General features: G+C 39.6%; 2 protein-coding genes across 2 annotated transcripts; one reads left to right on the forward strand and one right to left on the reverse strand.

Annotated features, from left to right (window-relative positions):
- The first annotated feature begins 1312 nt into the window (after positions 1 to 1312).
- On the forward strand, positions 1313 to 17929 carry slc22a31 (solute carrier family 22 member 31). The gene is made up of 9 exons (XM_073463812.1): positions 1313 to 1812; positions 7492 to 7595; positions 8140 to 8294; positions 12143 to 12311; positions 13179 to 13324; positions 14416 to 14524; positions 14641 to 14855; positions 15734 to 15845; positions 16170 to 17929. The coding sequence occupies exons 1-9, from the start codon at positions 1381 to 1383 to the stop codon at positions 16600 to 16602; spliced, it is 1875 nt and encodes a 624-aa protein (XP_073319913.1). The 5' UTR covers positions 1313 to 1380; the 3' UTR covers positions 16603 to 17929.
- Positions 17930 to 19138: 1209 nt separating this feature from the next.
- On the reverse strand, positions 19139 to 26356 carry dpep1 (dipeptidase 1). The gene is made up of 10 exons (XM_073465035.1): positions 26229 to 26356; positions 25873 to 25999; positions 24102 to 24234; positions 23868 to 24018; positions 22669 to 22738; positions 21969 to 22145; positions 20407 to 20491; positions 20217 to 20292; positions 19410 to 19545; positions 19139 to 19330 (listed from the first exon to the last, which is right to left on the reverse strand). The coding sequence occupies exons 1-10, from the start codon at positions 26354 to 26356 to the stop codon at positions 19139 to 19141; spliced, it is 1275 nt and encodes a 424-aa protein (XP_073321136.1).
- Positions 26357 to 26472: the final 116 nt, after the last annotated feature.

Genomic DNA, 26472 nt, shown 5'->3' on the forward strand with positions numbered 1-26472 from the left:
ACATGCTTAACATCTAAATTAAAACACTTCAGGACGGCAAATGAAACAATGTGACAAGTGAAATCAGGCAATTAAAAGAAATATTACGAGTAATTACACAAAGACTGATCATTTTCACATTTTCTTTTAATACCAGTTTTTTTTCTGATTTCAGGAAATTATTATTATTGACGACAGAAATATAATTTATGCCAAAAATGTAAATGTTAAGTATCAAAAACGGGGGTTTTCAGTCATGTAATCCGTTTTATAAACACTAGGAAAATATTTAAAGGAGCACTTTGCCAATTTTACACATGAAGCTCAGTGTTTACCCATCACGAGGAAAACAGTTGTATAATATCTTGATGAATTAAACAGCTTACTTATAAGAGGAACTTCTACATAAACAATGTGTTTTTCCACATTTTTTATTACATAAAGTATTATACATAAAAGTCATGCATTTCACATGGGTTATTCTGTCTCCTGTAATAAATCACACATGTAGTTAATAACTACTACTAGTTATATTTAATTTATACACTCTGACTGTACATGATAGAAACACTTAGCATTAAATGTGAACCCTTGAACTTATGTAACAGGATTAGATGAAAAATTTACATGTAATTAAAATACTGTTTTAGGCAAATGTTTTTGTAGGGATGATATAAAAGTCAGAATATCTCAGTTTATGTTGTTGTTTTACTATTCTGTCTCCCAAACATACTTAAAGGTGCATTATGTAGTTTTGGGGAAAGAATTTTAATCAGAGGAGAAAGAGCTTCATCGACTAAATAAACCAACTCTTCGTTTTCATGATTGAATAAACAAACTGACCTTAAAGGACAACACAATTTCATACTGTTTTACTCTGTTTATATTTGGCGGACCCTGCCACCTTTCTAGCTTCAAACAGTGTTCCGGGGACCTTATTTTCCTCTGAGAACAGCTTGTTTATATATTTCAATAATATTAATATTTATTTGTTTGTATCATTGCCTCATTTATATTGCAAATTTTAAAATTCCAAGTTTGAATTTCTTCTCCAAAAACTACATAGTGCCCCTTTAATCAATGGAATAACTGTTTAACAGAACTTAAGTCCTGATTTGACATTTTCTGATGTCACAACAAAAAATATTTGAAAAATATAATTTTACTCTCCATCTGTTCAGTCACCTCCTGAGTCACATGGTGTCCGGACCGGATCCAAACGTACGTCTGGTGACTCGGCTGTCGGCTCCATGACTCAGGGACGACCCTGACATGAGTCAGTGAAGCAGCAGGTGTCTCATAGGTCGGTCCCTGAACTCCTCCTCGTCTTCCTCCTCCTCTTCCTCCTCCTCACCTGCTCCTGCTGCGAGCTGACAGCACAGTGTGCGCACTCCCTGCGCCATGGCCACAGCTCCGTCAGTCCCCACGCACTCTCGTCCTCAAATGGACTATGAGACGAAGGTTTTCCCTCACACCGGCGGCTACGGACGCTACAACCGAATCGTGGTCGTGTTCAGCTGGTTCCCCAACTTCGCCGTCATGTTGAATCTGTTCAGCGACGTGTTTTACACTTTAATCCCGGACTCGTACCACTGCAGACCGGATCCGCTGCTGCTGCCCTCCACGTTCCTCCTCAGCAACTTCACCAGGCAGGGGTACCTCAACCTCACCATCCCCTGGGTGAACGGCACCGGGCTCAGCCACTGTGAGCTCTTCAGGTACACGTCCAACACCTCGGACTTCTCTGAGAATGTGCCCAGGGAAAGGGTGTCCTGCACCAAAGGGTGGGAGTACGCCCATGTAGCCGGGCTCCAGAGCAACTTTGTCACTGAGGTAAGGAGACTTTTCAGGCTGTTGGTCATCTTTCAGGTCTGTGTGGGGGTTTGAATCTTTAAAAGGAGTAAGAAACAGGGATGAAGTGGAGGATAAACTCACCTGAAGTTAGTTCATCTACATCTTAAGGCTGAGGAGTCAATAAAAACAGCTTTTCTGGATCCAGTTGTACTTCAGGCTGTTGGTTTTCCCCACTTTTTTATTTAAAGGTGCACTATGTAAGAATTAGCAACCTTTTGAATTCAAACTCAACAAATAGGGGGCAGCATATCAACAGAGTGACAGCTAACTGCTGCCAACTCTAGGGGCAGTCGGCTAGTTAGCTCTGTTAGCCGTGCAGCTAGCAGTCTGGACTAGGAGCTAGACGCTACGGGTGTTTATGCTGCATTCAAGTGCTCCTCAGATGGTCCCATTTCCAAAGTCGTTCTTCCGACTTCAGTGTGTTGGAATGTTGTTTTGCATTTTATTGCTCAGAGCGTTTAAACAACAGCTATTTCTAGTATTTAAGTGACAAGAAACACTACACAATACATGACTTTGGTAAACGCTTCTTGCCATCAACCCAATGTTTACTTTCGTCCACCATGTTTCAGCGTCAACTCAGCAGCTCCTGCACCAACATATTCTTTAACTTTCTGAGTTGTTGTTCTGACTTGAGGGGGTGATCATGAATCCCACCAGTCAGAAAAACGTTTTTTCACTAATACTAACCGTACAGGAACACACAGCGATGCTGCATTCAGGTGCTCCTCGGATTGTCCCATCTCCTGAGTTGGGACGTTGTTCATCCAACTTCGGTGTGTTCACGTGCATCACGTCACAATGTGGGAGCAACATGGAAGCCAAAAAGAAGTTGCTTTGCATTTTAACGCTCAGAGCGTTTTAACAACATGTTGACAGCTGTGTTCAGTATTTGAGTGACAAGAAAGCACAAAGGAAACAATACAATGACTACACAATACACGACTTTGGTAAAAGTTTCTTACCATCAACCAAATGTTTACTGTAGTCCGTCATGTTTCAGCACCATACTATGTCAACTCAGCAACTCGTGTCCCAAAATTTTCTCCTTGCATTTTTCTGATAAGAGCACATGAACGCACAGTTATTCTGCAAGCACAGGAGCTTTGGACCGGGGCTATCTGTTTAGCATGCTAAACATGCTAGACGTCATAACATCAAAACTGTTAGTCCTTCACCTTCTGCTGATAATTTTAGTTTTGAACGTTTTCAACCAAAATTCGTACACATTGCACCTTTAACTGTCACATACAATAACTCAGAGACTGGACAAACGGTTCCCTCAGGTTTTTCACTCTGACAACTATTTAGATTTTTTGGTCTTGCTCCATGATGGTGGTGCTGAACTGGATCTGTTCCAGTCTGCCTCTGCTGGAGGCGTGTGTGGTCATAAAAACGGTTGTTCACATCACTCTGTCAATATTTGCTCGATTAAACAGTTAAAACTTTGTCGTTGCTCAGTCTTTTTCCACTCTCACTTATCTGTCTGGCAGGATGCTTTCCCTCGGCTTCGTAGATCATACAGTATGTAAACATATGTCTGCATTAGGCTTATGAACTGAAGTATGGACTCTGAGGAAGAGCGTGTGAAAAGAAACGAAGGAAGTGTAGTTTGGTGTGCATTCAAGATCTCTTTTGACTCCTTGTTTTCAAGCAGAATATGGATTCTGTTTGATTGTGTCAGACATACCATAACCTTTCAACACGATTGCATCTTGTTGTGTAACTACACGAGTAAATAAACAGCAGGATAGAGTTTATCTTCTCATCTGTCTGTTATTAGTCAGCTATTCAAGGATCCGTCCCAGTCTGCAAATACTGATTAAGAGTTCCAACATAAATATTTCTCCATGTGACCCTGTACAAAGGCCTCCCATGTGCACGCTACATCTGTGTCAGCACAGGAGTTTGTAACACACCTCCCAGTGTTTGATGCAGTCTCTAAACCACAGGAGTGAGAGTTACGAGCTTCAGTGGAGACAAGCAGGATAAAAAAGTCATTATGCGTAATTACCCCTCAACTTCCACTCAGAGTACTGTATGTGTTTTTGTATCATGGCTCCAAGGAAGTAGATACTCTCTTTTTTCCCCTCTTGATAAGCTGTTGCTCACGCTCTGGGAAGTCCTCCATGTTCCTTCCTGAGACACCGAACGCCTCCTTTGCAGCAGCAGCTTCCTCTCCCCATGACGTTGTTCGCTGCGCCAAAGGAAAACTCTGTTAAAGGAAAAATTGAGTACAATGTGCTCATCACCTTGAAATACACCAAAGAAAACAACAGAAAAACCTTGGAACACAGTTGTACTAACAATCAACTAGAAATGTTTGTCTTTGAGACGGATGAGGAGAGTGTTTATAGCATCAATGTTGTTGGACTCTCTTCCTCTTTCTCTTCCTAAAGCTCATTTCATTAGCTTGGTCTTTGCTTGTCGTGTTTATCCGACTTTAAGAAAAACTTTTTACAGTGTTTATGACTTCCCTATAGCTCCTCACTTCCAAATGGTCCGCAAAGAATCACTCTGTGGTGATTGTTGTTTGGTTCATTAACTCAAGCACCATATCAGTCCGCATTATAATGGCCTAAAGATGGATCTCTATTATCTGAGGCCCCTGTGTTCAAGAGGGACAATGTGTCGAAATCTAGTTTTAAGACCTTCATGTTTTGCTTATTTTCTACGTATTCTTAATTTAATTTGTGATTAATTTAAATAACCACGCAGTGAGCATGGCTGCATGAATAACGAGGGAGAGTCAGAAGAAATCTTGTGGCCTTTATAATGTACTAGAGTTTTGACGTCTTCAGACTTTTCCCCAGAGATCCCTCCTCTGATTAATGTGGGTCTGACATTTTACATTTGCTTTAGGTCGCTGTTGCAAATGAATCTGGCCTAATCTCTAATTTGTAGTCATGTCGCCAGCGAAACCCACTAATATCAGACCTCTCATCAATTAGTGTTCTGCGTTATAGTTCACTTGCGTAGCGGTTTTGTATTAGTGATTTACTGTACAGTGTCGCTGCCTGAATTTCTGTCATAGCAAACTCTGAAATTATTGTGTATAATGTGACAAGGAGAATGTCTCAAAACTCATGATGCATTGGTAAAATGCAGCAACGGTCACAAGTGAATGAGCTGAACTCTACCCATGCTGGGTTGTAAATAATGTTGCTGATTGTTGTCCAGCAGATATCCTAAGGGTTTAGTTAGTGCATGTGTATCTGTAAAAAATGTTAATTGTCATGAAATACCTTGACTACAAACGGAGTACGTGCAAAGGAGATGGAGGGATAAGTAGGAGCAGGAAAGCAGTGACTGTTACTAGCCACGAGCAAAGCACGCTCTACTTTGAGCTCTACTTTGTTCTAATGTAATAACACTGTCAGCAGACACCTTAACTCAATTAGAGACGACATGATCTACATTCCTGATTCCTCACAGAAACTTCTCTGTGTGTCTGACTTGACTGGTAGCCTGCTGTTATCCTATGTTATGTAGTCTAATTAGATGAATGTGGCTTGTCGGCAACATTTGTGACACTAGAATTCACAGAAACCAAAGACCCCTTGAAACATCATACGTATAAAATGTTAATGTATTGCTGTGGGAATTTTGAGCAATTATAGTTAAGGATGTCGACATGTCAACAAATCCCAAAAAAAACAGTAGTACGAGCATGCAGGGCTCATTCCTCTGTGTCGTAGAGCTCCATTGTTATCCAGAAACTTTTGAAGACACATTAATGGGTCACACTGGGTGACATGTTCCTGCATTACAATGAACACGGCCAGTGTAGTTTATTTTTAGTCTCACATACTGTCCTAAACACTCACTAGAGCACTAAATGTGTATTCATCCTTGGCTGAAAATGGTCCCCAGGCATGTACTCTTTATGTCTGCATGAGTGTTATTTCCGAAAAACCCAGCTGTTTTGGGAAATAACTATATATTTGTGACCTTTTTAAAAAGATTTGAGTTTTTGAGTTTAAAAACAAAATGCACAGACATTGGTATAATCCTTTAAGAGTTTACTTAGGGAAAAGAGAGCACAAACAGTTTTGCTGGTCCAGTATCAATCAAAATCAATCAAAATGTATTTATAAAGCACATTTAAAAACAACAACAGCTGACCAAAGTGCAGTAAAAACAAAAAGACCAGATAAGACAGACACAAGGACAGACAGGGGCCACTCTCATACTGAATTAAAAGCCAAGGAATAAAAATGTGTTTTAAGGCGAGGTTTAAAAACAGGCAGTGTGGGGGCTAACACCAACATAAAGGGCATTACAGTAGTCAAGCCAGGAAGAGATAAAAGCATGTATAACCCTCTCCAAGTCATGAAATGATAAAAATGGCTTGACCTTAGATAAAAGCCTCAGTTGGAAAAAGCTAGATTTACCACTGAGTTTATCTGTTTGTCCAGCTTAAAATCACTGTCCATTATTACACCCAGATTTTTCACAGCAGGTCTTACACATGGTTCCAGGGAACACAGGTGCATATGAGGGGCATCACAGGCACCACTAGGTCCTAAAATCAGGACTTCAGTTTTACTCTCATTAAAGTTTAGAAAATTTAAGGCCATCCAAGCTTTGATGTCTGTAAGACAATCAAACAATAACTTGAAAGAGTTGTCATCCTTCCGTTTCAAAGGCAGGTAAATATGAGTGTCATCTGCATAACAGTGACACGAGATACCATATTTCCTGAAGATGGACCCTAGGGGAAGAAGGTAAAGGGAAAACATAATAGGTCCAAGAATAGGTCACCAAAGTTGACAGAAAAGCTTCTGTCAGACAGGTAAGACCTGAACCATTCCAGAGCAGTGCCTTTAATGCCAACACATTGCTTCAGGCGAGAGATGAGGATCTTATGGTCTACTGTGTCAAATGCAGCCGTAAGACCTAAAAGTATAAGAATGGCGGAATCGCCTGAGTCAGCAGTTAATAAAAGGTTGTTAAAAACCTTTAAAAGTACAGACTCAGTGCTGTGCAGGGGTTTAAAACCAGACTGGAACACTTCAAGAATGCCATGTATGTATAAATAAGATTGCAATTGTATGAGTACAACCTTTTCCAAGATTTTTGAAAGAAACAGGAGTTTGGAAATTGGTCGGAAATTGGAGAGGACTGAGGTGTCCAGATTGGGTTTTTTGATCAGAGGTTGTACTATTGTATGCTTAAAAGTTGCTGGCACAACACCTGCAGATAGACTGCTATTTATAATGATTTGGATGTTTGGTCCTATAGTCTCACAAGTATCTTTTACAAAACGAGAGGGGACAACATCTGTGGGACAAGCTGAGGGTTTCATATGACCAATGGTTTCCTTTAGAAGAGACAGAGACACAGGCTCAAACTGGTTAAAAACAGTAGAGCGAGTGATAGTGATGGATGGGTCATAAGAAGGGGGTGCTCAAATAGTCGCAATCTTTTCAACAAAAAAGTGGAGAACATATGTACGTCCAATTGCTGATGCCCGCTACCACGTCGAATATTTTTATTTAAAGCTCATGATACAGTATGTTGTACAATAATTTGTCTCTTTTTAAACCTTATTGAATGGCCGTGCTCTCTGTTTTAGAGGCCTTTTTTTCCAAGTTAATATCGAGTTTTGTTTCGGTCTAAGAATGTGTGAATGTACTTCTTTGTCTTCTTTCACAGTGGAACCTGGTTTGCAGTGACTACTGGAAAATCCCTTTGCAGCATATCTGCTTCATGGCAGGATGGATCCTGGGATACGTCTTCCTTGGTACATTGTGCGACTGGTAAATAATGATTATACTTTTTATGGCGTTGACTTGGAAGGAAAACTCACATAGTTTTCATTATCCATGACTAAATTAAAAGAGAAGTCTGTCTAATATTGCATGATTTAGTCTAATTTAAGGGTTTTGGTATACATGGAAATGTGTTGTTTGTGAGTAAACCAGCAAGTCACAATCATTTTTCAATCATTCTAGAAAGTATTCCCGTATCGCAATATATATATTGCAAAAAAAACTGAACTATAGCAATCTCAGTGTTTTTCAATATTGTGCTGCCTGAATTGTTACATGAGAACTGTGAATACATTTTGTAAAATATATAAATGAACCAACTATTTGTGAAATATCGACTACTGAAAAACAAGCTCACATGTATCAACATGCATTAGCACAAGCAGGACATTGAAATTAGGCACTAAAACCCCTTAAACTGGCATCTTTCATTATACAAGGTGAACAGACCTATTTATTTAATATTGAACACTTCATTTCACTTATAGGAGTATATGTTCTGTGAGATGATAGCATTGTTTTTTGTTTTCAGGTTGGGTCGTCGGCGGTGCTTCCTCCTCTCCATCAGTCTGTCCATTCTGTTCGGTGTAGCCGTGTGTTTGTCCAACAGTGCGGTGGTGTTTCTGCTGCTGCGTCTCTCTCAGGGCGCCATGCTCGCCGGGGTGTTTGTCTCCTCATACATTGCCAGTGAGTATCCTGTATAAACATTTAACTGTTAAGCTTCCTGCAGTCTTATTCAGTAATTGACTTCTCTGGGGGATTGGGGAAAGACTCCTTCCCCCTGCTGCGACTTAGTTCTTTGTTTATTTTAGAGAGCTTTTAGATTCCTGCTCTTCACTCTAAGTCACTTGTTGGCACTGTGTTTATGTAAATGTAATTTTTTGCTAGATTGCTTTACTCTGTTTTCATTTGTTGCAAGAGTTTTTATTTACACAACCCAAACAACTACATAAATTAGCAAAGTATGCAAACATGGTAAAAATAGGCAAAATGAGAATCTAATGGGTAAATAAATGAGAAAAAAAAGAAACATGAACTTGTACTGTATATCCAGTTGTTCAGTCCAAGACTCGCTGCTGTTAAGTGTACTTAAGGGGAAAGTCCCTCAGCTCCACATGTCCTCAAAGCTTGACTATTAAGACTAGTTGATGATTGTTTAATGTAAGTTAATTAAGAGAATTCTCTCTTGAGGAAAATCTAATGTTCTGTAAATGTTAAGTAATGTAAATGTAATAAATCGTGGCCATGTGATTCCCAGCGTAGAATAAAATGCAATCACACTGGTGCCATACACGTAGGCTCCTGAGTCAAGCAGACTAGCTGCGTCTGCACAGTGAGTAGTCACAGTCTGTTTTAGTGCTTTTCTCTGGGAAACACACAAAAAAACAATCAGATTGTGAGATAAAAACAGAATACAAATGCCCAATGCAAGCCTTTCGACCGAGCTAACTGGTGAACTATCTTATCAGTCAAAGATAAGAAAAATCCCATTGCGCCCTTGCAGAAGCGAAGTAGAAATCCTGCCTATCTCTCCCATCTTATCTTTATTTCAGGAAACACAAACAACCTAAACATACTTGATAAATTTATTTCTGATGTCTGAAAGTCAAGAACGAGACCTGAAAGACAAAACAAAGACAAAACAACGAAAGTTTGAAGTATATGCTGCAATTATATATGAGTGACAAGTCAATAGTTTTATCTTCTGTGGTTTTCATGTGATAGGAGAAACTTCTCCTCATGTAAAGGTAAGTCATATATATTAACTTATATATAAAAGAAATGTAGCACATTTGTCATTATTATTAATTGAACAGTACATTATGTAAAGAGAAGCTGTAGATAAATGTATTGACATAATGTTCATCTGTAAGCACCTCCCATCTCCTCAAGTCTCTCTGATAACATAAAGAATAATTAAATTACCTCCATCAGATCACAACAACGAGTCCGATAAATGGGAGTTCATTATATTAGGACATCTAATGACATAAAGGGGATGAATAGGATGCAGTTTCTTCTTGGGTAAAAATGTCCACATTTAATCGAACGCATAACCCTCCTGTTGAATGAATACATTTACTTCCTGGCCTTTTGGATAAGCTAAGAAATCCATGGTTTTCCAGCTAAAAACAAGGTTTATTGTTAACTGAGAAGTAGGGATTACCTGGATACACCTTTGGAAAGTAATGAGTGACGGACAACAACCCGATTTAAAAAAGGGCACAACAACTGCTGCTTCTACTGCTGCTGCTTCATTAACTGAACATTTTGTGACTTCTAGACCTTTTAAAACCACGTCTTCTCAGGAGAAATATATTTTTAATTGAAATTAACTTGGAGGAAATACTGAAGGCTCGAACTCAAATAAAACATGGAGCCAAAATGTACCCACTAGAGCATTAGGTTATTTTTTTATGCAAGAAAATTAGACAGTAGTGTGCCTGTGCGGTGAACATTCTCAAATTAGTTTTTTACTACAAATACATACATTTTTGATCCCTGGTCACATTGCATCACAAAGAAAAGTTACTTATGACTGCAAAAAAATTAGAATTAACTACAAAACAAATTGTGGATGCTGGTAAAACAGCTTTGGTAACACTGAAGAAAACAAAATCTAACTTTTTAATATCTTGGAAGAACATTTGATATCTATTCTTAAATTGTTAAGTTGTAATTTGTAAAGTTTCTGTCCAGGTTGATTTGGTGAGTAAGACAGCAAACTAAAAAAACACAACAGAAGAGCAACTGGTGTATCTTTTACAGTAGGGATCAGATATTAATATTGGAATAGTTTATGTTACTATGGTTTTGTCTTGAAAAATATATTTTCCCTTGTTTTTACTGGCCCAGTAACAACACGATACCACCAGCGAATAATCATTGAATAGTTCCCAGTGATTATCGAATAGCATTTTTTGCTTGAAATGTCCTTCTCTAGTTTACAGCGCAGCCAAACAAACTCACTGTAACACTAGATTATATGCTGCATTGTTTCTTGTGACTTCCTTGTGCGGATGAAGTCAATTTGAATCCCGTGTGGGAATGGTGGACCTCGTTACCAACAATGAAAACCACAGTATGAAGAACTAATTACAGAATCTTAATGTATTGAACAACTTTTGATTAAAAATGCCCACGTAAATTGCATCAAAAATGGGGGATTGACTTCATAAAGAGTTTAAGGATTATACCCTTTAATTTGCAGTGGAGATTTAAACTTGCAGTTTGATTGACACGCATTGATTTGCTGTTGGTAAAAGCAGATGTGTTTGTTGACTTTTTCTTTATTCTAGCTTCAAAAAACTTTATGCTAACACAAATAATATCTGATATATATATATATATATATATATATATATATATATATATATATGTATGTATATACACACATATATAATAATAATTGGGACACACAGTAGTTTAGTGAGCTACATGCTTGAATTGCACTCTGAATTGACAAATATGTCCATATATTATTGCTTTAGTATGGGTGACATTTGTACGACAGTCTTGAAGAGTTGTGGGGCAATTTGAGCCGATGAGAAACTACAGTGTGATGTGCTGAGCTCTGACTGACAGCAGGCAGCTGGTTGGTTTCTCTTTTACTTCTGCCTCTCAGCTGTCCTCATTTAGGGGCTCTCCGGTGTTTTCCCCCTCTGACGAAAGCTTTAGCTCCCCTTCTTAATCATATTTCTCTTTAAAGAGATGTCACTGACTAAAAGGAAAACTTAGCGCATCAAATACAGTGTGTTTTCTTTCTGGAGCTGTCTAAAACAAGAGTGAAGCGGCAGAGGAATGTAATAACATTTGTAGAACACATTCCTGCGTGGGAGGAGGTGGTACTAGGTACACTTTTTTGTGTTATTTTTGACATACGCACATACTCCCACATTCCTGTGAGGTCAGGGCTAGATTGAGTCCAGATTTTTTTGTATTTGTTTCTTTTTTAGATTAGGCTGATGTTGGGCTGGGCGAGATGGGACCTGAGAGAAATGTTTCTCAGTGATGTCCTGCCAGTGCTGCTCCTCCGCAGAGAGGAGAAAACAATAGTTGGACAGAACTGAAGGCAAGGAAGTGAGCAGGAAGTGAGCTCCTTGTTTCCCCCTCTGACAAGGGAGGAGTTGGAAAGAGAGTACGAGCTCCGAGGGGAAGGAGGTCAAAGTTCAGCAGAAACTCTCGTAGCTTCACACACTCCCAAACAAGTTTACGTCAGTGCCTGAAGTTAGGAGTACTTTATGTCCCAGCAGCGTTATTATGCACAATTTTGCTTTGCTTTAAACTACCAAACACAGTGCAGAGAGGTTGTAGCAAAAGAAAAGAGACTAGTACACGCACAGACACGTAACAGTATTTGTTATATTTAAGTCTTCTGTCTGCTGAAAACTCAATAAAAGAGAAGGCAGATTGTTTAGTTAGCTTCATGTGTGAAAGGTTTCATTTCCTGACAAACAATGGATTGGTTTTGGACAAATGTATTAGTTTTGCTTCATCTGTGTCCTGATGTTATCTGTCCTTCTTGGCTCTCTCAGGGTTGGAGCTGTGTGACCCTCCCCATCGTCTCATGGTGGCCATGATCAGCAGCTTCTTCGCTGTGTTCGCAGAGCTGCTGTTGCCGGGTATCGCCGTTCTGTGCCGCGATTGGCCCGTTCTCCAGGCTGTGGCCACTTTGCCTCTGCTCCTGCTGCTTTCTTATTGGTGGTGAGTCATGTGGTAATTTGTGTGTTGGTTGCATTGTGTTTGGTGAAGCTTTAAGGCCAGTTTTAAATATACAGTCTCACATTGGGACGCAGTATGTTTGACCAATCTGCAGTTTGGAGTTGGTCCTGTTTCAGCCTCACACCTGAATGTTTTATTTCTCTCAGAGACCTGAGAACAAATTACAAAATACACAACATCACAACAAGACAATTTGGTACTTACTGGTACACACACTGGTGTTTTCAAGGTTTGACAACTGCTTAGATTTTGGCTGCTTGAAATTGTAATTTCATCCATACTAACTCCATGGAGCAGTGACACATTATTAAACTGTCCAGAAAGTGCTTGAATGTGATATGATAAAAGGTGTAGGAACTCTAAAGGGCGTTAATTAAGTCTCATTCCCAGATTGTCAAATACAGATGCTTTGGGTTGGCAAGCCATGAACCCAAGCCATGAATACAGGCAGGGTGTAGGGTCTCTGTAGATACAGATACCTCCACACACCTCCAGTGAATCATACGTCATGTTTGAGAGGGATTATTTTTGTACCAGTCTATATATTGTTTTTTCAGAAAATCTTGCATAGTATACCTTTTAAATATCTTGGTTACTTAACGATAATAACAAGGCTTTATAAGTGAAAACACACATGTCCTGATGCCTTCTATATGTACGCGATTAATTGATATCAACTAATGTTGAAATGACAACATTTTATTTGTACCTGTGATCTTACCAAAAAAATGTGCCAGGAATATTTTTGTGCATGCCTTCATCTGTACACCATCAACCTTTGTCGATGTTACAGACCATGTTTGAGCTCCGTATCTCTCTGAGATTTAACAACAGAGTTGTTTTTCTCAGCTGTGCGTCAGTGTTTCCTGAGTCTCCTCGCTGGCTGCTGGCCACAACTCAGATCGCCCAGGCCAAGAGGAGCCTGCAGGAATTCTCCACCAGGAATGGAGTTTGTCTGCAAGAAGAAATATACCCCGGTGAAACCCTGCTGTCAGGTACAGACACACACACACAACCACACACGCACACACACGCACACACACCCAGAGTAACCTCTAAACTTGGCTAATATGATGATTTACCACATGTCATGTTTGATAATCTATGAAATCCATCTGTTGTCGACATAATTGCATTTCTGCTCGTTTGTTTGACTTTAATTCAGAAATAAGGCAATCAGCATGAAACGACATTAGGGCGTATTAGCTCTGCATATTGCTTATTAGTTAATGTTTAAGAGCAAAGAATCAGTCCTCATAAAAGCTTCATTGTACAGTGATACAAGAGAGAAAGTTGAAATCGACTAATACATCAACATTTCAATGCATATTCTTATTTTAACATGTAGTGACAAGGACAGGGAAGAAAAGGCATTGGTTGTTAGAAAATGTGACACATGGGACCCCCCTAGTTGAAAGTTTCAAGCCTGTTTCACTTCCAAATGCACCTAACATCTTTGAAGGGTGGGGTCGGAAAAGTGCAGGTCGGACACGAACCCTAGGCCGCTGCAGCGAGGACAGGGCCTCTGTACAGGGGACGCGCACTCTACCAACTGAGCTACCGGGGTGCCCCCAGATACTTTTCTTAGACCTTGATGGAAAACGTCATGAGGTCAAAGGAAAGATGTTCAGGAGAATTCATAAAGACTGAACACTGTGGTTCCACAAGGTGCCACAAGGAATTGTTGGATGGCATTATCTCCTCTCCTCTCCTGAAGGATGGTCCAGGGTATCCTGTGCTAAAGGAGACAAAAAATGAAGCATTGAAGCACCTTTGCTAAATATTTCACAAAGACAAGATTCTCAGGAGTGTTAAGTTTCTCTTTAAGACAGTAAAGGATGAGTTGAAGAGCAATATCATGCCAACAGGGCTATCACATGACTCCACCTCCACTCTCTACCCATATAAATTTTGGCCTTTTCCAGCTGAAGTGTGTATGTTCCTTGCACTCATTGAGTTCCCGGACTTTTCGAATCCATATTTTGATTCATTGCAATTGTAGTACACTTATTGACAGCCATTATCAGAATTTGTGACAGTGAGATTCTAACCTTTCCTTTAAACCTTCCTTCTTTTCTGTCTGCAGAAATCGATTCAGCATACGGAGAAGACTGCCGGCCGAGATACTTTTCAGTTCTGGAGCTGCGTCGAACTCGCGTTATCTGGAAAAACTGCCTCATCCTCAGCTTCACACTGTAAGTTTTTATTCTTAATGTGAAAAAGCAAAAACAAAATGTCCATTTTTATATAAAATTGAGATGCAGTGTGTTTCATAGATGTTCATGGTCTGACTCTCTCACCTCTCCTCTAGGTTCATTGGAACAGGAATTCAGTACTGTTTCACCAGAAACCTGCACAGTTATTCCACCAACTTTTACTTCAGCTACTTTCTCCGAGTGCTGACCGGAGCACTGGCCTGCATCTTCATCTGCCAGTCCGTCGATCGTTTTGGTCGGCGTGGTATGCTTCTGCTCTCCGCCATCATCACCGGACTGTCATCGCTGCTGCTGCTGGCCCTCACTCAGTGTACGTAACATCTGCATCTTTATTAGGTTTTCACCTGTCTGTCTGTTTGTTGGTTGTTTGGTTGGTTTGTCAGCAGGATTACACAAAAATTACTGAACGGATTTCCATGAAACTTGAATGGAGGATGGGTCTGACTTTTGGTGCGGATCCGGATAAAGGGACAGATAATTAAGGAATTTTTTCTCACTTTCTCTAACATTGTGAGGCAGGGCATTTTTCAACAATTTTGTTTATTTCGCAGGGAATAATGTATGGATCTTGTTGAAAAAAATCAGGTGTATTTAGGTGGCTGGTATCTGTGTGTGAGTAAAATTTGATGCAGATAAAAGGCCTTGGCGGAGGTATGAGCTCTACTGAGTGCAACATTTTACTTAAATAACATTTGTACCTCAAAATTAAACTCATTCAAAGATTTCAAAGGACACAAAGACAGAAATTGCGTTAAAAGACAATGTTTGAAGGTGACATAATAAACAGCACATTTTTGGTGTCATAAATATAATAAATTCATGGATTTAATTTCCTAATCCCAGAGATCAATGAAATTGTTATGCTAGAAGTTATATCATGTTTCACAATCAACTCAACACATTTCTCAACATCTGTTGTAGATGAAGAACTTTTGCAAGCTGAGCTAAGAAGGAGATATCGTAGAGCATTTTGGGTCACATTCATGAACGCAATAACAAAAAAAGACAAAAACCACAGAGAAGGCAGAGCGACAGAGTATATAAGTTTCAGCCTAAAGAAAACTTATGACAAAGAATTTCCCAGCCTGATATCACATAGCAGGGACTTCCACTGAGATCTGGGAGAATTAAAGGTCTGATCATTTAATAGAAAATAGGACATTAATCAGTTTTTCTTTCCTGTCTCAGACCTGCGTGGCGGCCTGGTGTTGGTGCTTTCTGTCGTGGGTCTGCTGTTCTCTCAGGCTCTCGCCATGCTCAGTGTTTTCTTCGCCTGTGAGGTGATGCCGACTGCAGTTCGGTGAGTGTGCTGAAGCTGTCGATATATTTTTCTTATTGTGTAGCTTCTTATCTGTGTAGCTAAACCCTAATACAGCTTATTTTATGTAAGTTTTGTGTTGTTATTGTATGCATCATTTGCTGCTTAGACAGTTTACTCCGGTTTAGGAAATTATTTTGCTTTTGTTTGTGAGTCATTTTCAGAGATTTAATTTGTAGGAACCAGGCTTAGAGCTGAAGCTACAGACAGGACAGAGCCATAAAGTATTATCTGATCATTACACTTTGATGTCGTCCCCTGATGATTCCTCTTTGTTTTCCTGCTCCTCTTCCCTCTCTCTGTCAGAGGTGGATGCCTCGGCCTCGTGCTGGCAGCGGGTTGTGTTGGCATGGCGGCCTCCTCCCTGATGGAGCTCCAAAACAATGGCGGCTACTTCCTCCACCACGTCATCTTCGCCTCCTTCGCCGTGCTCTCCGTGTTGTCAATAATGCTTCTACCTGAAAGCAAACGCAAGCCGCTCCCGGACTCCCTGAAGGAGGGCGAGTGCCAGCGGCGGCCTCCTCTCCTCCTGTCACGGCCCGACAGGGACAACCTGCCGTTACTGCGCACCCGACCCCCGCTGTCCGAGTACAATCCTGATAACTATTCCCGCTTGGTGTCTGCCACCAGGAAGATGTTGACTAAAGATAATTTGCCTTACAGGATCGCTGTGATGACTCAACCCCCTCTTATGTCAGACAGTGAAACACAGGGACAAGAGAATGAGACACTGAGATAGGTCGTGTCTTAACTCTCCCTCCTCTTCTAAACAGACTTGGATTATCCCTCCTCCTCTTTCTAGACATACCTCTACAGACAGTCTGCCAACGTCCCTTATTTAATTATGGTCTGGCTGGTCATAACTCAACTGACGAACCGCCCTTGGCTGGGATGTAATGCACTTTAGTCTGTTACTTTTCAACAGTTGATCTTCTTGTTACATTTTATACTTGAAGCTGTTACTGTGTTGTGTTTTTTTCTCATGTGGATTCAAGTAGCACACTGAAAAACAGTGGCCATCTTTAGCTAAACCTTTTATTTTCATTCACGATTGATAGAATAGTTGTTTGGTTAAAAAAAATAATACTCAAACTGATTGTGAATGTCTGTCCTCTTTGGTATTTTCTTTTTCAAATGATCACATTAGAGCTGCAACAATTGGGTGACTGATCGATTTGTTGAATCACCAAGTATTTGATAATCAATTAATAAGTAATAAGTAATTTTTCATGCAAAAATACGGTTTTCAGCCTCTCGAATATGAATATTTTGTCTCCTTTTTAATCTTTAACGTAATATCGTTTTTGGACTGACAAAATAAGACATTTGAAAACATCACCTTAGATTTTCTGACAACGATTAATCTAGAAAATAATCGACAGATGAATTGATAATGCAGATAATGTTCAGTTGCCTTAGATCACCCTCTGTATAACTTGGGCCAGTGACAGCTGAGGTCACGCTGCTCGTCTGTGTGGAACCAACTTGTCAGACACAAGTTTCACCAGAAACGTCTTAACCGCGCAGCTTCTGTCGATCATGTGAGCTGCAGCCCTTTGTCCATTTGTTAGTAACTCACGCACTTTTCATTAAGTCTGATTCACCAGCAGTGTCTCGGTGCTGAGAGGATCCCGAGGAGCAGCAGGACACACAACTATCACACACACTGTTGTTGTGGAGTCCTGTGTTTTACTTGTGAAGCACACAAGAGGGCGCTAAATGATGCACTGGTCACTGAATATGATGGCGGATGTTCCTGCTGTTGTGCCACCTATAAACCTTGTTAATACTAATATTTCACTCAGAAGTATTTTGCCAAAAGTTGGGATCTGTGTGGAAAAATAGATGATGGTGAACTTTTCCACTTTATAAACCACTTCGTTAGGTTACAAACTTTTATTTAAAGGTGCTATTTTTACATAACTTTTCTCTTCAAAAGCTGGAAGTAGCTGATGAATTTGCAAATGTGTCAACCACTGCAGCTCACCCACTCTCTGTCTTGTAAAGATGATGAATTGTCTCCTGTGAGTTATATTAGTAAAAATTAAAGGGCATCTATGTAACAATTTCCTGAAATTTTTTATTGGCCATACGTGAGCGGATTGTAGCGTGACATGAAAAATGAGTCCTTCTTAATCTCTCTCGGTTGCCTATACAAGCCTGTGGACGATTTGTTGAAGTTGTTTAATGCTGCTGGACTGTGGATTTCTTTGTAAAGGACTCAGGTCGGATTTTCCGCGACAGTCCAAAGGATGTGACTTTATGCATGTTTCTCGAGTGCCTCTCTGCTCCGCTAACAGAGAGCGACTGTAGCTAACATGAGTTCAGAAGTGGAGCTCAGCCTTTAATCGGTGGTTCAGTGCTTCAGAATTGAACAGGACCAACCTTCACTGGAGGACATTAGATGTTTTTGCCTGATCCAATGAGTCTTCTTCATTTTATGGTTTCTTTTCACATTTAATATGTAATGTTAAACAGTGAGGACGATCTGCCTGTTAATATCTTTACATCCCAACACTCTGAATGAAAGGATGTTGAACTCAAGGTTGCAGTGTGTCTGTGTTTGTGTAATAGAAGAAAAACACACTACTGTATTTGATTAGCCTTCAGGAGAGGTCATTTTTATTAAAGTAGCGTTATGATTTCATCCTCAGTTGTCTTACAGTTGCTCACAGAAACTCATGCCATTTTTTGTGTTGAAACTTTTTCCACAGACTGTTTGTTTGCCTTGTTAACTAAGAAACATTGACTTTTTTATATCTAAATTATCATGTCACCACCACACAGAGCTAAATCAAGTCACATGTTTGTAACCCAAAGTAAATCCAAAACATGCAAATTGGAGCTGAGAAGCCAAAGGGACCTTTTGCATTTCTTGTGTTTCTCTCTAGGAACACTAGATGGAGCTCCTCTCTTAGAAATATTACCATGTACTGTACTGCTCCCTGTGAAAAAGTCAGTTTAATGATGTTGATGAATACTTTTGTGTGTGGGAGTGTGTTCTGATTACACAATGTTTGCCTACAGCAGCCTCTTTCTGACAGTCTAATGGTGAATTAATGAGATGAGTTCAGTAAACTCTGACACTGTTGAAGTCACTAGTATTTGGTAATTTTTAAAGCTAACCTGCAGAAAAACATTAATATCAGACAAGAAACAAGCTGTAATATCAATTTAAACAGTAACCTGAGCCTATTAACGGAGATTTTCAGGTTTTATTAGAATTCCTGGACAAACTCTTGATGTACATACATTCAGCTGCACTGACGAGCAGTCTATAGAGCTGATAGTAAGAGAAGAGCCTGGAGAGCCAGTGTGAGCTGTAGGGCCAGTGTGCTGAGCGAATTGGCAGCTCCAGTTGGCTCCTCTACGTCGGGGTAACCGTGGCTCGTCCTGCACGAGTTCTTCACCTCAGCATACGGAATAGGAACATCATCTGGTTTGTTGTTAGTCAACCTTTCACGGACCTGAGACACAAAGAAAAAGACTGAAGCTGCAGACAGGTGTGTGTGTGTGTGTGTGTGAGAGAGAGTGTGTGAGACTCACCGCCTCAGCCTCTGTAAAGACACGCAGCAGGTTGTCTCCCAGAGCCTTTTTCACCTCCTCATCAGTCCATCCTCTCCTCAGCAGTTCAGCCACCACATTTGGCACCTTAGACACGTCCTCCAGCCCCTCTGGCAGTCTGAGAGACCGATTTGACACAGTTTCTTGATACGAAGTCACATTTTTTATGTTGGTCTTTTACTTTTTCAGCCCACCTGTCCAGAAACTTATGATTAAAGGTCCAGTGTGTAGAATTTAGGAGGGGTCCCGGGTAATCAAAGTCTCCGGAAGCACCAAGATAACAAATTAATTTGGAGAGAGTTGCTTACACCCTTCTGAAAGCCGAAATTTTCACTGTTGCTGCTCAGCTAAAAGCGTTGGCATGCACCCATTATGAAGTGAGTGGCCAAATCAATTTGGGATCTCAGGGCTTCTGGAGAATTGGATTACAACAGACAAGTTGTACGGAACCATTTTATTTTTATTTTTTGGCTGTTTTTTACATTTTAAAACAAGTTTCCATCTACTTCAGTTGTTTAGGAGAATGCTGCAATGTTGTTTTGCTGTGAAGCTCAAGAAATATTTTGTGGACTAGAAAACTTCACCTGACTTTCCATCAGCATAGGAGTGAGAAGATAGTGACTGAATTTTAATTTTTGGGTGAACTTATCCTTTCACTAAAGACTGGACTTGACTTGAATTGCCCATGAAAAAATGACACGAGGCTTTCTTGAATCTTGGACCAAATGACTTAAGTCGCATGTCTGCACATTGGACCTTTAAGTTGACGTTTGAATGTTTTGCACTCACCTTGTAACCCCGTCGTAATCTCCACCAAAACCAATTATGTCTGGCCCGGCCACTTTCTTTATATGGTCAAAGTGATCTGTGATGAGAGCAGTAAAAAGTTGAGAATAAAGCAGATGGGTACAGAAACGATGATAAATGTTAATATTTAACTAGGTTTACGGTAGTTTTCATGGTCATAACAGTAGTTTACCGGCCACGTCTGAGATGTTTGCAGTCTCGCTGCAGGTCACATAGTCGTTATAGAAGTTCACCATGACGATCCCTTTTTTTTCTTGCTGGAGACACAGACAGGATGTGACATGACAGTGAAACACTTACTGACCTAGAAACTCTGATCTATAGGAAGGAACGACACACTGCATCGTTTCTGCTTTGTTAGACAGGACACACTCTATAGAGCAGGGACAGTGAAAGACACGACCAGGGCCAAGAGATGCATTCAAACACAATAATAATAAAGTACACAAGGGTAGTAACCTCTGCTTTCTTATCATTTTATTAGAGTCCCTGTCTCCCGGTTATCAGTGAGATGCTTCTTTATCTGTTTTTTTTTTCTTCCTGTTTACTGTTTTACTGCCTGAAACTTCCATTACAGGCTACATGTATCAGTAGAAGTGGACACAAGGTGCTGATTTCAACTCTTTGGTGTGATAAGATGATTACAGAGCTGTGTTCTCTGAGATAACAAGCCTCAAAGGCAGGATGTGTTTTCCACAGCCTCAGTAGGGGGGGGTCATTTTAGTGCAGTCAGGCTAGCTATTGTCTTCCAGGACTTTCTGCCACCTGTACTTAAGTGCAATTTTGAGTTATTTCCACTTCCTTTTTTCTGCCACTCCACTACGATTCAGAAGGAATTATTGTACTTTTTATACGTAACATTTTGTTATAAATTAGAGTAATTGTTCCCAACAGTTGTGGCTTGTGAGCCCTTTAAAGAAGCAGAGTCTAGTCGGGGCTCCTCATCATGTTTTAGATGTTGAGCTGAAACAATTTGTCAATTAATCAATTAGTTGTCAAAAAATGTAATTCATCGGCAACCATTATGTTCACCAACTAATCATTTCCAGTAATTTTTTAGACCAAAAAATTCTCAGATTTTAGCTTCTTAAATGTGAATATTTTCTGATTTCTTGGGCTTTGGGAAACAATGACCGTCATCAACATTTTTATGGACCAAACAACTCACTGATTACACTAAAAAATGATCTACAGATCAATCAATAATGAAAATAATCTTTGGTTGCAGACATTTACCTTTTAATCTTCTCAGATGGTTTCATTTAAGTGTTTTATAAAAAACTATTGAGGTAAAATTATTTAATATTTCACGATAAAGAAAAGATTAGACAAAAGTCTAAAGATGAATACATATTTGTGTAGCAGAACTTTTCTCTTCTTTTTGTCTCCATTGAATCATTGTACAACCACTCCGATTTATCTGGTGACACTTTGAGGGGCCTGACCCTGAGGTTGGGAACCACTGGACTAAACTACCTAAATATATATAAAGTAGTTAAAATGCTGCTCAGAAATTAATGATCAGTGTTAATAATTTGATAACGTCATATATAACAATATATCACTCACATGGGCCATTTCTCTACATATCCAGCACTCTTACTTTTGATATCTGAAGTACATTTTGCAACATAATACTTCTTTTACCTGCAATGAAGTAATTTTATTTTAAGGTACTTGTACATTTATTTGAGCGAAGGATCTAAATTGTCCATTATACACACACACTCTTACCACTCTCTTGAGGACATCATCGGGGACGTTCCTCTTGTGTTGACAGATGCTGTAGGCTGAAGAGTGGCTGAAGATGACGGGCGCTTCAGACATGTCAAGCACCTGGTTCATCACTTTTACGGTCACGTGAGCGAGGTCAATGAGCATCCCCAGACGGTTCATTTCCACAACTACTTGCTGTAGTGGACAAGGAATCGTGTTAAAAGCTTTATGTCTTTAATTTCTATCGTCTATGTCAATAGTTTCCCATTTCATGTAGTGAATATTGTTTCAGAGATCTGTTTTCACTTTGTGTGTTTTTGACATCAAAGCGTCTTTTTCTGTTGATCAGCATAAAAAAAAACCCAACTCTTCTTTGATTCAGGGCTGTCAGACAATGAAACATAAGAACTGAGTGTTTTTTTTATAAGCACTTATTCCATCTAACAGTATACAAAAAGAAAATGTTACTTTGTCAACCGTATTTCTTTAATTACTTTTCTTATAGTTATATTTTAGGAGTAACATTTCATCATTTTGATTGCAAAATGCATCATCTTAATTGTGAGAGTACACAGCTTGGAAGCAAAGTTTGCTGATTTGTGCAATAAACTGAGGTTGAATAAAACACAATTGCAGTAAAACAATTTGAAGACACCAATCAGTAACTTATTACAGATTATAAATCATGTAATTTGCTTATCCCTGCCAGCTCACTGACCTTGCCAAATGGAGATAGTCCATCATGCTCAGAAGGGTCTGATCCTTCGTCAACAAGCCAGTTATCAGCCCTGACGAGAAATGACACAGTTACCATAAAAAGGCCAAACTGAGCCAAACCATTGAAGGAAATTAGATCTGATTTCCTGGATTTGTCAAAGAATAACCAGGGATCATATCTCTACCCTGGACACTACATTTAAGTACTCTTAAAGACGTTATTCCAAAGTAAATTTGGTGATTTTAAGGCAACAGACTGCACATTTATTACATATTCTGAACTCAGAGAGAACAAAGAGCAAACAATAGATAGGTGAACGGGTAGCTGTCAAAGAGACATTTTAAAATTTTGGTAAGTTTACAGTTACAGTAAATCAAACCAGCTCGAGTCCTCACTGCAGCTATATAACTCAGTGATCGGGTTAAACACTTATGTGCTCTTCCAGAAATCTGATAGTGCTGCCTGGAAAGCACGAGAGGCCTGCAGGAATCCCCCGTACTTCCCACAACACAATCTCAACCGACCATGACGTCTGATGGTGAAACACACACACACACTGATAAAAGCGGGGGTGGAGGAGGAAGTTTTCGGATCTTAGCAGCTGTGTGTCTTCAATACATTTTAAGATGAGTCATGACGGTTTGTTTTCACAATACTGACAACATTGAGAACCACGACAAAGGTAGTAGTTGAAAAAGGTAGTAGTTGAAAAAAAATCACATATTGTAGCACAAGAAGGAGCAACCGTCGCTTTCCTTTGCTTGAAATGAAAATCTGATTCTTAAAAGTGAGAAAACATTAAAGAATGTCAAATTTGTTTGTAATAGTCATCATTTGTTGATTCAAATTGATATCTAAAGTTCACTGAACATGTTTCCTCAAGTTCAGTTAACTTAAAATTTGGTTTCACAAAAAAACATGACTGAAATAATTATTCAGCTTACAGAAAGTTAACTCATATTAAAGGCAGCAGTTGAAACAGTCCAAAATTATTTACGGTGTAACATGAATTCAGGGCTTTTACTTGTAATGGAAACTTTTTTACAGCGTGCTTTTACATGAGTACAGGATCAGTACAGTTCCTCCGCAACTGGCTCAATCCCCTCACACACAAACACAACTCGTGTGACACTTGATTGGCTGTTGTATTCACGTTTGTGTGTTTGGTGGCATAAACCTGCTGTGCTGCTGGCTCTTACCAGGGTGTGTTGCAGGAGTGTGTGAGAGTGAGGTAGCGGACCCCCAGCTGGTACATGGTGCGCAGGGTGCCCATACTGCTGTCGATGGAGTGACCCCCCTCCACCCCAATCAGACTGGCTGTCTTGTTCTGGCCGAAGGCCGTCCTGATGTCTGTGAATGATAATAGGTGATTCAGCCAGGAAGAGAGTGGAGGTGACACTTAAATGTCTCTGAAACTACTATCACAGTCTCACCTTGGCTACTGGTGGCAAACATGAAGGTGTCTGGGTATTTTTGACACATCCTGTGAACCACATCGATCTGCTCCAGTGTTTGTCTCACAGCGTCTTTGTACTGAGAGTCACAGGGAACGTAGGCCGACCAGAACTGACAGAGGAACAGAGGATAATGAATTAGCAGCACCCCTGTGTGTCCAGGGAACGTTTACAGAGCTGCTGTTTGTTCCTAATTAGAACCGTGTCACTTTTTAATGGAGGATTTTATGTAGACTTTGTTTATATAACCTGAAGAGTGAGACACATAATGTCTCAAACAAGAGACACCTGGTAAAGGTCTGCATCAAAACAGTTCATTCTCAACAGTACATAACACTTAAAATAAGGATTGTGTACAGACAAAATCATTGCTATGCCTATTTTCAGTGATGAAATGTAACCAAGTACATTTACTCAATGACTGTACTTAAGTGAAGTTTTAAGGTATTTGTAGTTTACTTGAGTATTTTCATATTCCACTCATACAGAGTACTGATCTCATACCAGTGCTTTTCCCCCCTAATCTAAAATGTGCATATTTCACTGAGGAGAACTGATTTGAATGAATGAAACACCATTTTTTTCTAATGTCATAGAAAAAGGAATTGTGTGGTGAAACAGTATTGGAGACAATTTACTTATTTACCCTCCACCACTGCCAACATTTTTTCTCTACATCTCTTACAATTAAAAAAAAAAAAAAATCAGATTTCTAGGGGTGGCAGGTCAGTAAATGCTTAATTTAAAGGGTAACCCCACCAATTTTACACATTAAAGTGATAAAAAATTTAAATCTTTTTTTAAATAAAGCTTTAAAAACCCCATTTTGCTTGAAATCAAGAGGCTTTATTGAGTGAGTGCCTTCATTTTGAACACTGGAGATTGAAATCTTAAAAATATATTTTTAAAAAATCATGAAAACAGTGTTTATTCATTTATCTATTTGCATTTCCTAGTTCTGGCAATTATTTTTCCTTCAACTGACCTCACAGTGTTTTAATTATGAGCCTCTACCAAATGATTTACAGCAAAAGTACACATTAAAGTAAAATGAAATACATTTTGTATCTTGTAATGTATCTACCAAACAGTTTAGAAGGCCATTAAAGGGTTAAATGATAACTCCACCAATTTTTACAGATGCGTAGAATAAAAAAGGGGATATCACTGGTTCTGCCATATTGATTTATACATTTTGTTTTTCATAGATGTGTAATGCTAGACAAGTGGAATGCTTTTCAAAACCTGATGCCTACATTACCCACAATGCAAGTAAGCCACTGAGTGACATCCCTTGAGGTACTTTATCAGATTACACGCAGCTACCTCTGGAGCCACAAAAGGCTTTATACTACTTTTATCCACTTCGTACTTCCTAACACCTGTAAACACCTTAATGTGTAAAATTGGTGGAGTTGCCCTTTAAACTAGGATCGACTATAGATAACTTTGTCATCTGCATACAAATTAATCGTTGGCATCTATAAGTTTCACCAAATTTCGTTTAATAACACAGAGAACAAAAAGGTCGTAATATAAAACTTTCTTGTACACTGTCTCCTTTTTCTTTGGCATCTTTGAGCTGCTCACCAGTTCAAATAATTTCAAGCAATCCTCCTACATTGTTTGTTTCATTAAGAGTATCAATAGAGCTGGTGTTTTGAGAGGGTTAGGGTTAGGGTTAGGGGTTACACCTCTTCATCATTTTCTCTGATTTCTCACTTCCCAGTACATTCTGTTCTGTTTGTACCTGAGCTCCCAGTTTTCCCTGCTTGATCTTCGGGATGTTGGTGTGTGTTGTGTCAAGTGTGTTAAGGTCCACTTTATTGAGCTGATTGTTGAATTGCTTTCGAAGTTGCCAGGGCAGGTCGTTGTGGCTGAAAGTTCAGGAAGTAAAAGGTCACACACTCACAGAGCCTCTTTGATCATAAACTGTGATTTCACAACAGGCAGGAAAACTGCTAGAAATGACCTCCAGAAGTGAGTTTTTACTACAGAAAGCATCATTTTTACTGCTGCTGTTCCTCATTATGACAAACAGCAGATGAAGTAATTAAGACCATCATGCAAAGCACATTTTTCTACATGCAAGAGGTTTCTACTCACCCATCAATGAGCGGGGTCTCAGACATCAGCTTGAGAGCTCTGGCCATATGTGGATCCTCAGCCGCGGAGATGGCGCAAGAACTTACCCACAGCGTGAGACATACAGCTGAGATGACCTTAGACAGCATTTTTCAAACTTTGACACACCGTTAAATGTTCCGCTCTTCTTTCTTTCTTTCTTTCTTTCTTTCTTTTTTTCTTCTTTCTGATTTGCCAATCGCTAACCTTTTAAGTTGTGTTCCTC

The sequence above is a fragment of the Pagrus major genome, chromosome 4 (genome assembly GCF_040436345.1).
Source record: "Pagrus major chromosome 4, Pma_NU_1.0".
Classification (NCBI taxonomy): Eukaryota; Metazoa; Chordata; class Actinopteri; order Spariformes; family Sparidae; genus Pagrus; species Pagrus major.